General features: G+C 36.6%; 1 protein-coding gene across 1 annotated transcript in view; it reads right to left on the minus strand.

The window, feature by feature from the left end:
- Nucleotides 1-13543, minus strand: part of mapkapk2a (MAPK activated protein kinase 2a) — a 35174-nt gene extending 21631 nt beyond the window's left edge. Inside the window, exon 1 of the mRNA XM_079597086.1 lies at nucleotides 12865-13543. Within this exon, the coding sequence (XP_079453212.1) occupies nucleotides 12865-13077 (213 nt within the window). The 5' untranslated portion in view covers nucleotides 13078-13543. The remainder of the gene's footprint in view (nucleotides 1-12864) is intronic.
- Between the last annotated feature and the right edge of the window lie 4836 nt (nucleotides 13544-18379).

The raw sequence follows: 18379 nt of genomic DNA on the forward strand, positions 1-18379 counted from the left end.
ATTGTCTTCCCGCTACAAAATTTCTCCACCAGGTGTCCTTGCATGTAAAATAATGCATTCAACGGTTAGAAGTTTCACTTCTTCAAGTCCGCCAAACATCCTTCCCCCACTTCCTCCAGTTGACTGTGCAGTTATGTGTTGAGACATTATAGCTCGCTAGTCGCTACACTGGCCCATTTGATTCCCACTTCTCATAAAAGCGATCTGAAAAACTGCCACCAAATCTGCCACTCCACTGATGTAATTTCCCTGTGTTATCAGATGACATTTCAGTGTAAATCACCTTCACTGAGCTAATGATAATGATCCTATCAGCAGTCATGACTCTGCTTGCTTGGCTAAGTCATCTGTTTTCCCTTAGGGGTTTTCCACCTGTCTCACTGGTTGAGAGATGGGAAACTCCTTAGTGGATGTGGTCAATTAACTCCATTATAAGATCCACACATGGGATTGCTCCTGTCAAAGTCTAATAAGCTGATTTCATATTCATTAAGCTGGGTTTCCAGAGTAAAAACCTTCTATCTTTACTAAAATAAAAGGAGAACGCTTTTGTGCAGTCAAGCTGGTCTGGTGTCTGTGGGACATGTGAGATCTAGTGGGTGGAGAGGTGAGATCTTTCTGATCTAACAGAAAGCCTACAAAACACAAACTGTCACTTAAATCAGGGTGACTACTATAATATGGAAGGAAAAGAAGCAGCATACACAGCGCGCGAGTAACGGTTTCCCTTACCACAAAACAAGGTCTAAATGTTAAAGGGGTGGTAAAATGCCATTTTCACAAGATGTAAAATAAATCTCTGATGCCCCTTAGAGTGTGTGTGTGTGTGTGTGTGTGTGTGTGTGTGTGTGTGTGTGTGTGTGTGTGTGTGTGTGTGTGTGTGTGAAGTTGTAGCACAAAATACCCCCACAGATATTTTTATATAGCATGTTAAAGTTGTCACTTTTTGAGGGTTTGCAAAAACGCACCGTTTTGTGCCTGGCCCTTTAAATGCAAATGAGCTGCTGCAGAGGGCGGGGTTTCAAGAGCTCATGTGTGTTAGCAGCTGCGATTACCGGCTCACGCAAAACTCTGTCTCTGACTCTGTCTTTAATGTTAAAACTGAGTCAGACAAAGATGGAGAGACTCAAAGAAGTGACAACATGTAGAATGCAACAGGACGTCTCTGAATGAATGGTTGGTTGATGAATTTATGTTGCTGATGTGGAGTTAACTATCTTCAATTAGGATATTCTGTCATGGTAATCTATAAATCGCTCGCATAGGAACTGTTGTGAGATGCACACAGAGTGACTTTCTAGCTATTGCATGTGAAAAGATGGATGCTAAAGTTTGAGCTGACTCACAAATGTCCTCTTATACAACTTTTCCTCTTCTCAACATGGACTGCGTTTTCGCGGGGGCGGGGTTTATGTACATTTTAGGCTTACTGATGTCACTAACCCGTGAGGAATGTCGTGTAGTCCCTACCAGCCATTTGTTATAGTCCTTTTCTTTAAAAGCAAATATCTTCCTTTGCTTTGAACTTTGAGTGTTGTAACTTTGCAGATGTTGTTTATGCTCAAACAACAACAACACTACACACTAACTAAAGTTAGAAAAGTGAAATCATACTTTACCACCCCTTTAAAAAATGGCCACGGTCATGACATTTGGTCATACCACAATAGTTTCTAATTCATGCTATGTTCCAACCTAAAATGTATTACATAATCGTAGAATTTTAAACGTCTGTCAGCAGCAAGCACAATACAAAAAAAGTCACTACGTTTAAAATTTAAGCTATTTATTTGCCAGTTTACCCACAGGTGAGGTTCAAGGGTTGAAAAAAAAAATTCATAGACAGAAGTACAGCCATTTGTAACCATGTCAGCCACAGCCACTTTCATACATGAACACCAAATGCAAAAATACCAGGTGTCTCATCCACAACCTACTTAAAGCTACAGAATGTCATAGCAACTAGGGGTGTGCGATATTACGATTTTTGATCGTGGACGATTAAAATGTCTCCACGATCTGCTTTTGAAGAAATATCGTAGGATCGTCCATTTTATCAGTTTGCATTTCTGGCGCCTCCGTCTCAACATACTGTACAGCGCGACGTATATCCACATGAAATGCAGAGGAACGGGACACTGTAGTTCATAAAAATGAATTATTTGCATGTGCTTTAAAGCCTTGTCGGTTAAACATGTCGTTCGCTGCTGATGCGCTGTTCTAACTGAGCGCAAACACCCGACGCGCGCACATGCACTAAAAGCCTGTCTAACAGCGCCCGTTACTGAACTAAGTTATCTTTCGAGTCTTATTGCGCTAATACTGTGAAATACACACAAGGTTTTTTATAAACAAAGTTGGTTATGTCTAAAGTGAAAGAACAATAGAAAAAATGAAGAAAAAATCTGCTTGTCAGTCAAATGCGTGTAGACTCGTTGCGTGCAGATCTTAAAGTGACAGTAGCCCTAATAGTAAACATGCTGCCGCTTGTCCTTAAAGGGACAGTTACCCAAAAATAAAAATTCTGTCATTATTTACTCACTCTCTAATGTTGTTCCAAACCTGTATTAATTTCTTTCTTGTGCTGAACACAAAAGAAGATATTTTGAGGAGTGTGGCTAACCGGGCGTTTGCTGGTCCCCATTGATTACCATAGTAGGAAAAAACTATTATGGAAGTCACTGGGGTACATCAACTGTTTGGTTACCCACATTCCTCCAAATAACTTTTATTTTCAACAGAAGAGGGAGACTTATTCGGGTTTAAAACGGCTTGAGAGAATTTAAATCTTTGGAGAACTATCCCTGTTAATAAAACAACAAAATACAAAGAGCATCTCACTCACTCTTGACTGAGAACTTTAATAGTAGCTTTAATAAGAATCAATGTACAATTTATACAGTGAAGTCGATGTTGTGTTTTTTTTCATATTTGTTCATTTAATTACTTTCTTCAATGCTGTTAAATACACCTGTAGCTGAAAAAATAAAGCACTGTTTATTTAATTTGTATATTAAGTTGTGTATGTGTATCTTTGTTCTTAATTTTTAATAACAAAGAAAATGACAAAGATTTTTTATCTTCGCCACTTTGGCCTAAATGTCTGCCATTCTTTTTTATTTTATATTTTGTTACCTAAGGCTTTGTTTTTAAAATAGGGACATTTGTTTGGCTGTGATGCTCAGTCACTTGCAAAATAGTAAAACCAACATGAAAAGGAATCGTGATAAAATCGTTAATCGTGATTTTCCTGAAAAAAATCGTGATATGATATTTTTGCCATATCGCCCACCCCTAATAGCAACCCTCACCAAAGCCACAATACGGATGTGTGAACACCGCCTAGGTGGGCAATGCGACAAGCCTTTTTTCAACATGTCCAGAACAGCTGAGGAATGATTAAAATGTCTCTCATGATTATGACATTTTGGTTGACGATTAATTGCGATATAAATGTTTGTGATTAACAGCTGTTAAAAATGGAGAATCACAGCTACGAAGAAGTCAATTTCAGTGATTTACAAATCCTGGCCACACATTTCTTTATCATAAGTAAAACAAGCATGCTACTTTCCTCTTCCTGCCAACATGCAAAAAAGACCGCCTGTTTATAACCACAAATCATGAATGAGCAAAAAGCTCTTTAAAAAGGCACACACACGAGTTAACAGAAGATCTGAAAAAACAAAAAAGATTGATCTTTTACTAATAGCTGCTCAGCAGTCAAAGGACTCAATTATAATACCCTATAATGGCCAGTCGTTTTTTTTTTTTGAAGATGAATGTCAATCCAATACATGCAATTAATAGATCGTATAAGGGGAATAGTATGAGGGTGAATCACATGACTTCCTTGTTTAAGAGGTTGTAAAGGACACTAAGCAATGCGTCACAAGCTTCGGTTTGCAGAAAAATGTCATTGCCTTCAGCCTTTCTGACATAGATTGCGTTTTCTGATCATTCCAAAGTGCTTGTGTAAACAAGCTAACATGTCTCTTGACATGTACATACCCGAATCCCTTTGGTGACATTGTTGAAGAGCAAGCTGAAGCAGACTTCAATGGCCTAAATCCGACCTGATTGTGTTTATAGGCCTAATACAAAAAGCAAGTGAGAAGCTAGATGGAATAAATTGGAAACCACTGAATGTTCAACACTTAAAAAGTAACACTGGAAAGTATGAAAGTACAAAACAAAAGCAACTCAAGGGGGAGAAAATTTAAGATGAATTCAAACATAGTTACATAACTGCAAGATATGATAACTTGAAGGTCACTAGCATTTCTTTTTGAGCCATTTATAATAAACTGATAATTCTAGTTCAATTTTAGAAATATAATTCAGGGCATGTTGATGCAACAGAGAAGACTTTGTCCTATTGCTCAGAGGGCATGGCCTAGACAAAAGATAGAATAAAGTACAGCGGCTGAGAAGTGCAAAACAAATAACATACGAAAACAAATTAAGAAATCCAAAAAACAAAAACAGATTAATACAATGGCCAAAAACAAAACAAGTCAGAAAACACAACGACAATTCCGAAAACAAAATAGCAAGTCAGACAAAACGGAAAAGGTAGGTATATTTTAAGAATGAAATACCGCGCTGATTATGGAAAAATCTGTCAATCAAGACATGCAGAAAGTACAGCAGGCTGCAGCAGTAGAATCAGTAAAATCAGACATTTGCATCATCAGGACCCGCAAATATTCCCCCACTGCATTATTATACATAATATTCAACATTATAGTAGTTAGGCTATGTAATGTAGTACTGTCACTGAAACTCTTACACAGACTCTCCCGACTCCCGGTGCTCACTGTGTTCTGTCTCTGCCTCTATTAATGCATTTAGGCTACATGATAAGAATAAACCATCTAAAATGCTTTGAATCATCATAGTGCTAAAACTAAAAAAGTGAACAGTCAGAAAAAACAACAAATACAATAATTACAATCATAAATAAATAAATACCATATAACAAAGTTACAATTAATTTGGGTACAGAAAAGTAATAATTAAATGTTAAACACTGTATAGTGTTTACTGTATAAATGTAATATAGAGATTAATTTTTGTTATTGATCTATCTTTGTTTTTAGTTGTTGGATTAACATTGACACAAACAGCAGCTGATGTCACATTAAGACCTAATGCACGAATACACATCCAATTTTGTTTTTCAACTGTTTACATTCATTTAAGACATAATCGACTATTTACGAGAATACTTGCAGAGATGGCTAGTTTGACAATTTTGTGTACGTGTCCGTTCATGCGAAAGACGACAGAAAAAATAAATAAATTATGTGTTCGAGTGCAGTCTAAAACACACCTCTCTGAAGGTGCGGCTGGGCACACAGATGTGAACCGAATTGAGTTCTCTTTCGCCTCTTATCGAGCTGGAATGGTTTAAAATCGCTTGAATGTTTAAATTGACAATCGTGCAAATTCCACTTTCTTGCGTCGCGTGCAAATGATAAACGTTCACTCTATGATGGTTAAACTTTGCAATCAGCGAATCACATGTGTGCATAATCATCAGGCCTGATCTTTATGGATCACAAACTACAATCCTTTACACTCCTAAAATTAGGCTAGGTTTTACCTGGCTCACGGTCACTATTTTTTTTTTCCTCTGATCTCAGCTTTCTCATGCAATGAGAAAGGAATACGAGTTTGTCCACGTTTTCACGGACATACTTTAATCTCTCGAAATGTTCCCACATTTTGGGTTTAGTCATGTTAGGGGGCAGCCATAATGAAATGCTATATATTTTTTACTTGAGATTAACAATTAGTGGCCTAATGGTTAGAGAGTCAGACTTGTACCCCGAAGGATTACTCAAGTCTACTCACTGCTCCTAATGTGTGTGTACTAACTTGGATGGGTTAAATGCAGGACAAATTATGAGTTACAATACTTTTGTCTTCACATCATATAAAATGTTAAGCTAGCTGTAATATATTCTACAGACCGTCTAACATCCATGCAGAATTTCCTTCAAAATCAGGCACACATCCTAAATCAGGCTGACACAGGATGGACTTTGGGTTAACTCATATAAAAGTTTGCCTTTTTTTCTTTCTTTTTTTTACACTAATAATAAAACAAATCTGGTAGGATCTCAGGGCACACTGCACCTGTTGTCTTTATGGGTGTTCTTTACAGATACCGCTCACTTAAACGAAAGGCTGAATTAAATTACTAACAATTGTGTTTAAAAACAGAGTTGCATGCATACGATCCCTGAAATAATTTCTATCTCATCAAAACTACAAACAAACTGCAGTGCAAATCATAAAAATTTTTATTATACTGAAACAGGGAGCATAACACAATGAAAGTTACTTTCTGAATCGGAGCTATCGATATTCGGCAGTGATATTATATCATAATTTGATTAAGAGAGAGTTAGATAGGAGATACTCATATGAACCTCAGACTGTTACTGATCCCACGGACAGGAAAAATAAAGCACCTAAGAACAGGCACCATGTGGCATTTAATCCTCAACTTAATCAGCAAAATATATCAGAGGTTGCACCCTAGGCTTGTATGTCTGATGCAGGGATCAGAGACATCAGACATACAAAAACATCGGAAGTGATTTGTTCTGTTTTTCTCTGAAAAATCTTGGAACTCCATGCCAGCCAGTTTACTTAGGATGTGTTGGTACTTGCACACAACATGCTAAAGACATAGAATGTGTTTAGCATAAAAATGAAAAAGAAGCATTAAAGGCTTTTGTTGCAAACGTGTCTCCTGACAGAGCATTGAAAGAATTTTGCATTCAGAACAGAACTGAAACTGGCTTTGAACGCAGACTTTATAGATACCTCACAAGTTTAAACCTGCACATTCATGAATTAAACATCACAGTGAGTGAGTCCTCAAAGCTAATTATTCCTTGGCTTGAAAACAAGACGATTCTTTTATTCCGTGTGCATCAAATTACACAAAATGATGATACCTGTGGATCAAGCTGAACATTTAGATATTTGAAATCAGGAATTGCTTTCATTTCCAGCTAAACTGGGTCACAAGCACGAGTGCAGAAAAAAAATACACGCCACTTTCTCAAACATAAGGAAATGCACTGTTAGCAAAATTATGCTCAGTAGTGGACTGGACAGCTACTCTGATCAAACTTATTTTACTAATAGGCAAGTCAGCTATGACTCAATTTCCCCCAAACATACAGATCAAAGGCACCATGACACAAACACTAAATCGTAACGAAGGGTGAATATCTGTGTCCATAACTCGGATCATAAACTCCAAACTGCCATCAGCAGCAATCTCATGCTTCACAGTCCCACACTCTTTTCTTGCCTCTCACAAGTATGCAATGGTCCTTTGCAGCTACAAATAGCCAGGCCGTGTGTGGTGATGAATGTGGGGCTGAGCCAGATCCGTCACCGGAGAGCACAGAGATCATTCAGCACGATGACAGAAAGCCAGCATGCAGCATGCTGACATCATCAGTGTCCCTGAAAGATCAACAGGGCTTTCCTTCAACATATCCCACCAAGCTGAAGCAAAAAGCAAATGCTGGATCTTACAGTATAGTGCCCTGTGATTATGATCACAGCAACATTTTGGGGAAGCATAAAAAAAAAAAGACCCCAGCCAAATAAATGTTATAACGGGGTGAATGAACACCTCCACATTTCTACTCTGCTGCTATAGCAGCACAGACAGTGAATGTGAAGAGCCCAACCACAAAAATGGATTGTTTTAACCTTTGAGACATACTTTTTGCCCGAAGTCTGGTTGACTGCCTTTTAACTCAAAAACTGATGGGTCTAAGTAGGGCTGTGTGATTAATTTGAAAACAAGATAATCGAGGTAGGCCTAAAACGTAGCGTAGCGTACCTTCCTTTTATTCACAGCAGTGCACTTTCATTCCTCCCTAAAAGCCCAAACTTAACATCCAAATCAGCCAAATTAGTGCATGTTGTAAATGCCTACTGTTGCTAAACTGCGGGACGTGTTTGATATAAAACACTGTTATTAGCGCATTAAGCTGCAAAAGAGACACTGTTCACCAGAAGGCTTTCTGTACCCACAGCCAAACGCGGATAAGCAAATGGGCTTTGTATAGGCTACACGCCTAAACGAGTACACACAAAAATGTCAAAATGCCTTTTTGGAGAGTATTAATGTAAACACAGTGGGTTAGCCGATGTCTTAAGTCATACACGGTAAACACGTGTACCAGTATATTGGATCTGTGCATTAGCTCTTAAAGTGACAGATGCCTAATATACCAGCTGCAGTCTGTCATTAATGATACTATTGGTACATCTTCTGAAAAACTTAAAATACTTGATTTTATTTTTATTTTGTTATATTTATTTGTCCATTTTGTTTGTAATTAGCCTAGTTTCTTTGTTCTTATTGTATTACTGACTGTTGTTTACTTGTCTTATGTAATTATTTTAAGGGCCTTTTTCTTATATCAGTTATCCTATTAGTTTTTGCTGAAGTATTGATTGTGAAATTTCACTGATATTTAAAATTACTCATATCGTGAAATAAGTAGGGCTGTAAACGATTAATCACGCTTAATCGAATCCAAAATAAAAGTTTGTGTTTACATAATGTGTGTATTGTGTATAATTATTTTGTATATATAAATACACACACATGCATGTATATATTTGAGAAATATTTGCATTTATATAATGCATATATATTTGTATATGATTTATATTATATATAAATAGAACTAGTATTTTATATATAAATAACATTTATATTTTTCTTAAATATATACAGTACATGCATGTGTGTGTATTTATATACAGTATACAAAATAATTATAAACAATACACACACATATATTATGTAAACAAACTTATCTTGAATTCGATTAATCGTGATTAATCATTTACAGCCCTAGAAATAAGACTTTGATCAACCACCAATAATCGTGTCAAAATAGACCAAAAATAAACGTGATTATGACTTTTACCATAATCGAGCAGCCCTAGGTCTAAGTGCAAATAAAATACAATCACTTTGATAGAAGCATAGATAGATAAAGTATATTTTATCATGATGTGAGGTTGTGGTGGGCAGAAATCTGTTAAAAACCAAGGGTCAGGTAATAATGCAGAGCCATAGCTACAATTAAAGACTGGCCATGTATTAAAGGTACAATATGCAAGATTTCCATTCCAAACAACAACAACAGCGTAGCTTGATGACGATGTGAAGGAACGTGGAATGATGGGAACTGTCGTTTTTAACTCCACCGTGGATGTAAATCAGTCAGAAGGGAATCGAAAAATCATGTTCATGGATGAGGTAAAGTTCTATTTTTATAAATGTTGCGTTTAATGACATGCTTTTATTTCATTAAAATGAATTAACCGCAAGAAGGTTTAATACTAAATTGGTTATCATAGATGTTACTGTATTTATCGAATTCATTGTTGTGATAAAGCTGCGCAGTTTTACGTGTTCTAAACAATTGTTGTAAAAGTACATTCGAACATACATACCCACATCATTTGCCAAAAGACTGATTAATCTTTATGTATAACACATGCTATATTTATTACATGGCCACAAACACCAGACGTGATAAACAATGTCAAACTAAACACAAACCTAAAGCAATATTACTTTCCTTACATAAACATAACTATTACCGAATGCTACATTTGGAATATATAAAATTGACCCGTGCGTACGTTTATGGGACTTGTCTTTGTCAACAGAACCAGCTGCAATCGGTAAAGAATAATTGTGTTCCATAACGACTGCACGAAACAAGCTAACGTTTGTTGCTTGATAGACGCTACAACTACAACTTCCGCATTTGTCCGGGACTCCACGCAGTACGAGCGGAAACTAGGGCTGTGCGATATGACGATATATATCGGATGGACGATATAAAAAGTCTATCGATTCATATTATGCTCTATCGTTCATATCGTGGTGTCGCAAAAAAACATTGTTTACGGCAAAACTTTTTTCATCATTTGGAGGACTGCAATCTTACACGCCGCCATGAGAATGCAGGCAGAAACGTGAATAACATGGCGAGTGAAGGGTGATAGAACCGGGTGTTTCCGAGCAGGACCAGCCAGGACAAACCGAGGAGCTCGTTCCTAAATGAGGGGCTACCGTAGCCTGAACATGATTTGGTAAAATTCCTTTATGTTTGGTTGACTATTATATTTTGATAATGAACATGCTGCTATGTCAAGTTAGCAATGCAATAACGTGTGCGCGTGCCGTGAAGCGTCGGCGCGATCACAGGAACAGGAATCCGTTATTCCGTAATTTATGGTCATACGGATAGAAGCAAAAAATGATTCAAAACTGTAAAGCCGTAAAATACAGAAAACAAGCTCGATTCCCTTTTCTAACATCTCTCCTTTTTGTGAACTTTGGACCCTGTCGCATGATCCGAAGCTCAGCAAAATGCTTCCTTTCGTTTTGTTAATCTGTAATTATTTAAGGCAAATAGCCTATATTTCGCATATAGGCCTATATATTAGTTTTATATATTTAGCTTTATTCTGTTTTCTCCGTTCACAGAAGCGCTTTAAGTGCGTGATGTGACGTTGTGTGGATCCATGTTCTACACTATCCTGCCATTTTCGCTGGTTTCAAAAAACAAAAAGTTGCATATACCTGCTATTCATTTTCACTGAAATGTAGGCCTAATTTTTTGACAGTTGGTGACATACAGTATATAAAACTAACGCCAGCGCATTCCCATTGCGACTTATCAATGATGACTGACAGCTGAGCATGGGCATTTCACTCACGTTGGATAGGCTATGCGCGTCAATATCACATTTGCTCAGTCTGTACTATTTGAATACATGATTGTTTGACTGGCAAATTAAAATAGTTAACAGAACGATAAAATAACGTTGTTAACTGGGTAATGGCCATTTCAAATAAGCGTGTCTGTTCCATAGACAGTATATAAACGGTCTGTTCAGAACGATTAAATTTAATTTGGTTTCCGGTTCTGGTTATGCTCCTGTCAAAATTTCGTTTGTTTGTTTTCGTTCATTGAACAGGTTCGGAGCCCTGATTTCTGCTACATTTTAAACATCTTCCATTGAATTTTTACATTTGGTATTTTATATAGGCTAGCAATATTTTATGTTGGGCCTGTAAACATTTGTTTTTGAAAAGTGTTTTAAATTTCGTTCATATTTTATATTTCTACATTCTTAATCAAACATTTGCCCATTTTTTTTTGAGAATATAATATATATATATATATATATATATATATATAAAAAACATTTTTGAGGATATACTTAATATATACTCAATATATATATCAACTTTTCTTTTATTTGATATATGCTAAAAGTATTTTCCATGTAGTAATTATATATATAAATTATTAATTGATTGAATTTACAGAAAAGGTACTATATCGTGATATATATCGTTATCGGGATATGAGATGACTTATATCGTGATATGAGATTTTGGTCATATCGCCCAGCCCTAGCGGAAACCGAGGGTAACGCGGATATGACGCCACTGACTGGCGACTCCCAGCTCACCCCTGCTCACACGCCCCATTTCCTCGGTTAAAGGAAACGGGCGTGTTTTCTCACAATTTAAAAAAAAGTTGGAAACATTTGAGATATTGTAAGTAATCAACTCAACAAAATATATAACACTGGCCTTGTGATTTTGGGATATTTTAATTCAAAAATCTTACATATTGTACCTTTAAAGCAAAATACTTTGTGTTATGATCTGTGCATTGTTAAAACAACTTTTGAATTTGATGTTGATTTTATAGGCTAATAAGCAGCCATAACTGTTCAAAAACATAATTTGTTAATAAATTAATTTAATTTAAATGACATTAATGAGATAACACGCTGCGTTTTTGAATTATTACAAAAAAATGCTGCCATATATATGTGTGTAATTTTGCCTATATTTTATCGGACTGTAAAGAGGAAAATGGGATGAAGTAGCAATAGGATGAAAAAGTGGAAAAAGGACCTTGAGACTTGAACTCGGGTTGCCCAAAGCCATACAGGACCCTATTTCAGAGCACTGACCACAAGGCTATGGCTTCAACCCAACTATTTTAACCACATGCCCAATGTACCCTAAATGATACCTGATAAGTTTTAGTATGCATTGCAAGCAGTTGGGCTACTACTACTAGGAGAACACGTGGGACTAAATAACTCAATCTGGGTCAACCAAACACAGGCCACCACTACAAACAACCAAAACCAAACATAAAAAAAATGTCACCTGCCAACTTCATCAACATGATACTGAATGAACTGACACACCTCCCATTCCAAAATCAACAGACCAAAACAAGATCCAACTTCCTGTTTTGCGTAACTAGGAGTGGATTTGCGTCAATCTAAATGAAATAAATACTCCCTGTGATGGTGGTGGAACGTCTTATGTCATTCTCTGCCCTCTCCTCCAAGCCATTCTGCCCAATACAGTCGTTAATATCAAAGGCCAGCTGGAACAGGAACCTGCCACCTGGTTCTTAATAAAACAGATGGCTTTCTAATTTCCATTGTGCTCTTAAAATGAATGATTAACTCACTCCCAAATCACGGTGTACCCTGGAAGAACACCTGTAGAAAGCTTACCTGATTACTTTTAAATCCCTTAAACAACTCACAAAGGCAAACACTCCAAATGAAGAATAAAACACTGGTTTTAGGTTTTATGAATATGAGAGAGAATGGACAGATGGTCCTAAAGAATAATCCTGACGTGTGTTTTACTTATTAAAAAGTCCCCCAAAACACTATAAACCCCTAAAGCCTAAACTTGTTCATAAGGTTAAACAAGCAGATTTATAAATGTCTCAATCTTAACGTTACCTTTAAAGCATACTTCTCCCCATTCCTCTTTTGAAAGATCTCCAGAACCCTGCCATTGATGCCTAGTCCCAGGACCTGACTTGTGACCTTGTAGTCTTCGATTATGGCATGTTTCTTGATCTGAAGTGAGCCTTTACCCAACACGTATGGAGCTGGATTCTGTTGTTGCTGCTGCTGCGGAAACTTCGGCGGACTGTTGGCGTTAGTCAACATTTCCCACTTCTTTTCTTCCTTTACTTAAACAACTAACGTTAGCGACTTCTCCCGAACTTCAGTCCTTCTTTGGCAACACCCAAGGCGAATATTTGCCTCAGAGAGCTCGACTCCAGGAACATAAACTATGTTTAAAAGCGATAAAACTGTGACACAAACCCTCTGACACGCAGTTATTTCGGTTTCTTGGTGACTAACGTTAGCTAAGCTAGCTAATATCCATGTCGAGGGTCAACCCACCAATTCCGGGCTCAGAGAGTTAAAAGGCGACTTACATAAACTCACTTCAAGGTTAAAAGACTTCGAAATGTCACAGGCTATTTGAAAGAGCCGCCGAACGAATTAAAAACACAAATGTAGAGTTAAAAACTCGGTAATAACATGCGCTCTAACACTAGTCATCTGCGAGAAGCGCACTGGCCTTTCGCGACTTTCGGCCAGCGTCTTACTGCTCTGACGTCATGGAGGAGTTCGGAATGCCTGAGTTCTTAAAGGAGCCGCCACCGTCTGAAAATGCAGGTACACTGAAAGTGCAATCGCAATTGAAATAAATGTTTAAATATGAAATTCTGAATATATGTGAAATTCTGAATCTTAAATATTAAACTATCGACTATGCTCTGTCCTGCACTGCGCGCGATGTTGCTATCTATGCCTATGCGCCTTTGTTGACAGCATTCGAATGAAGTTTGTTATGAATAAATGTTAAAAGATTAATGCAGGACATCAAATAATATAGCCCTACACGAAGATATTTTATCTATCCCATCCCATCTCATCGCCTTAACACATTCACTGGTCGGTTTTTTTTTTTCCTCTTTTTTTTATATTTGTATATTATTATTATTAGTATTATTGGTTATACCATTCTTATGTAATTGCTTTATGTTCCCCCTTCATTTAATGTATCTCTTTACCTAGTCAACGTTCTGTATATTATTTTACTTATTTTTTGTAAATGCCTAAACATGATAATAAAGTTTTGACTTTAAGACTGTATTTATGTGGGTTATAGGATACAACAATATGCACATATGACGATAAATGAGCGCCTGTTTTCATTTACAACTGTAGCCTATAGGTAGGTAGGCAGCATTCGAATGAAGGTCGAAAATGTTTTATATCCTATGAGGCCTAATGGGCTTTTTATGTTAAAATAATAAGTATGCTAAGCTACAATAAGAAAAAGGAAAAAGTCGCTTCCCATTCACTGATTACTGATATCTTATTTTTATTTAATATTTGTATATATTTGTTTTCCATTTGATCTCATTATCTCTTTACCTTTGTGGAGTTGGTTATTATTGTTAATTTCGCCAAATATCAATAGGTGTCGCTGTTGGGTAAAATGAAAGGAAAGGGTGAAGTGAATAGGTATAGCCGCAAGAGGGCGAAGTCTGCAAGCGTTTCAAAGGTAGATTAGATATAGGCCTACGCGTTATTTAAAAGTTAATTAAATTAAAATATTTAATTTAAAATAAACATTTCTTATAACACACATCTAATACAATATTTTCATTACTTTTCAAGCAAGATTGGCACTATGTGTAAACCAGATAATCAGAAAAGACGCAAGAGGGCGCTATAGTTTAATTTACCCTTTGACTACAGCAGATTTGAAATTATTTCAACACTCGTGTTTTTGTATTATGAAATAGGTACAGAACAGATTTATAAATTGTATTTTGCACAAGGATCTGAATCATTAACAAATAGTTTTAAATAATCAGCTGGTATTATTGAGAAATTAACGAAATCCTCATTTAATTTCTGGCTATTGTGTAATGTGCCCTTTTAGCAAACTAAACAGCTCAGGCATGTAAATTGTAAAAAAACAAAACATTCTGTTTTTATGTGTATGGTTTTAGGGCATGTTTTATTATTCAAGTGTCTGTTGCAACGTGAATAAACCGTTGTTTCACTTGAGTATGATCAAAAGTCAAACTGCAATAAAGAGATTATTAAAACGTGCACACAAATGATCCTCATAAGCGACCTTCGTTAGCAAATAAACATGTTGTAAAACACACTTTCTGTGTTCAGGTCGGTATGGGTGTTATTTTGGCAAATATTTAATCAAACTTGACATGGTTCATTGAGCATACAGCTCTACTTTTCACACTCACGCACGCCTTAACACTTTTAAGGGGCCCTGTGGCTCTTTATCAGTGTGTCAGTCAGCAATATTTCACACTTGTAGTCCCTTTTTCCGATAGAGGTGGGGACCAAGCTTGGTACCAAGCAGATAACTAGAATTTTTTCAAGGAATGAAAAGAGACAGAAATGAAATCCCTCTGGTCAAACCGTTATTCTGATAAATGGTCTTATATGCGGTTTTTAGTAATGTTGTATACATTTGTTTTTGTTTTTTTTATGGTTGGAGAACGTGTTTATTGGTTGTAGGCTATACTGTATTGTTAGTCCGTTGTGAAAATGACAAATGTTGAGGAACTTTTATTTATTTATTTATTTATTCTTGCTGGTGTCCATAACTAAATCCACCAAAGGCCCTTTTATTTCTCCTTGCAGTTTAGCGCATTACTCCCATTTCACAGCTTTCTAAATTCTAGAGGATTCATACAATCTATATTGCATTTATTGATTTAGCTAATACTTTTATCCAAAGCGACTCAGAAAGGAAATAAATAAAAGCAGATTTGTATTCTCATGTCTGGTCCTTTCACATGTGCAGGGAAGTTTGCCGTCCAGAGCATATACGAGCCAAGGCACATTTACAGAGTCTATTTACAGCAAACTGCTTCCAGTCGCGCTTGCTTCCCAAAAGCTAAAAACAACCGGGCCCAGTGGAGAACTTTATATTGGGAGAAGGATTTGATTTCACACATAGTCTGTTGAAACCGAACTTGGCTTGTTTGTGTGGACAGATGTGTGTGAACCCTCTGCACCCAACCAATTCAACCAGTGTTTACCATTATGTCCTCCACCTCCTGCTATAATGGCATAGGCACAATATGACTGACTGACACAGACATATAAAGCTGCCATGTTACTGTGTTCTTCACCCCAGACATTTTAGCTTTGTTTGGAAACAAGAAAATGCCTGTGCATTGAAAGTGTCTTTAGCTTACACCAATCAGATCCCAGGTAGTTAGCGTGTGTCTTCCCCCTCTCGCCAACCCAGAAGTCAGCTCGACATGTTCAAATTTATCCAGAGACTGTGTAATTTAGGCGCTGTAGCTTAAGAGACGGTGCTATATTAACATTAAGGCCAAACATATTAAGTAGATAGACTCAGGTTAAGAATGCTACTGTCATAAAACTTTATACCATTAGCCAGCTATAAAAATGGATTAAAAAAAAAAAACATTAGCTAAATGTTCATGATCTTGGTCACTTTCCAGTCTGCATGTGACAGTGTCATTGCTAAAGTGGAATGTCATATGGTGATGAACCATCTCACAGAAAGTGCAAAAGGGGAGTTTGCCATCATAGTTTATTTATTTTATTCATGCATTTTTCACGAGTATTTCATGTTTTTTTAAGTCCAGAACCATAGTGAATATTTATTTATTATGTGACAAAGTACGCCATTAAAGCTTTTATTATGCTGCATTTAATATATACAGTAAGTGAGGTGAAAATCATACTAATAAAAGCATCAATAACTGAAAAAATAAATCATACACAAGAGTAAACACACTAATAAGGAACTTCTACAGAGTTCCCTGCCCATAAAATTGCTGGTTCTGGTAGGTCACATGATTCTGTGGAATTTCCCCTCAGAAAGCCACATACTCTTAAGGAAGATAGAATAAAAGCATTGTTGAGAAGGGAGGCGCTTTGCACTCATGTTCACCAGTCATTTGTCATGGCCTCTGGCCAGAGCAAGTGATTATTGATAAGAAAGGGATAAGGAACAAGGGTCAGAGGAAAGGATATCATCACCAAAATCAATATATAATATAATAATACAATAACAAATGAGCTCAGTCATTATGCAACTGTCTCTGAACAGCAGTTTTTTTGTTTCCTGCAATGCATTCTGAAAATCCTTCGAAATAATTTTAGATATTTATATCATCCTTTATATCTAATTTAGATATCAACCAGATTTCAGCTTAAATTAAAGCAAATTACATTATTGTGGCCTAATGTCTACTAATATAAAATTTTACTAACTTTAAAGAAAAGAAAAGAAAAGGTTTAAAGACACATATGTTCTACTTTTGTTAAGAAAAGTTTAGAATTTTTTGCTATTTCAACAAAGCAATTCATTATACCGAAAGTGTTTAAAAATATGTCTTTTTGAGATGCACACAGTTTGTATTTTGATTGATTCCAGTTAAAGAACAAATTTAATTGTACTTCATGTCCAAAAACAGTCACTTCTGGAAGCCCATTTCCACCTAAAAAAAATGTTATTCTGATACAATAAGTAATATCACATTATGAGATGCTGTGAAATATACAGTTGCGATTGCTAGATTAAAAGTTGCATCGTGATATGAGTTGCAATGGGATATGAGAGATATAAAGTCTATAAAATTTTATTCAGAAAGAGACTTCCATAGTTTTTCACACAAACAACCATGAAAGACATGATCTCATAAGTTGTTCATCCATCCATCCATCCATTCTTAAAAACTGCTTATCCTCTGTGGGTTGTGGACACAGGTTGTTCATTGAAATTATTCCTATCTGAAGACTAAACTGAATGCTAAACAATCAGGCCCTTTGTGTTTGAGTGTTTGTAACAGTTCCACAATGATTTTATTGGTGCACAATTAAGGGTGCTTTACAAAATGCCATGAAGGGCAGGTTAGTAGGGCACCACAGGGTCTTGGACGGTTGCAGCGCTTGCATGTTTGAGTCACGTGAAAATGCCTGTCGTCTCCCCCTTGTGTCATTTCCATAAACAACAAAGGGCCTGATGGTGGAAATTTGTTAGCCTACTTGTGGGTGCCAGGTTTCCTTGTATCTCACTCAGCTAGAAAAACTGCCCCACTTTACACTTCACTTCTCAGTCACAGGAGCAAACTGATGACACGGCTAAAATGCTCCAGTTGCCATGTACAAATGATTTGGGATTGCTTTTTTCCGAAAGGGCCTCAGATAAACTTTCAAGCAAGTCTACATCTTTGTAGCTCCAGACCCAGTAACCCACTACTCTTTGGGAACCAGCCAGGTTGGCAGAGGCTACAAAATAGCAAACAGATTTAAACTTGTCGTCTCTTCAGTGGAACAATTAACAATGACCTACATATATTGAATCATCCAACATTTTCCTCAAATTTATTTCTATAGTGCTGTTCACAATAAAAATGGTTTCCAAACGTTGCAG

This window comes from Phoxinus phoxinus, assembly GCF_949152265.1.
Source record: "Phoxinus phoxinus genome assembly, chromosome: 22".
NCBI lineage: Eukaryota > Metazoa > Chordata > Actinopteri > Cypriniformes > Leuciscidae > Phoxinus > Phoxinus phoxinus.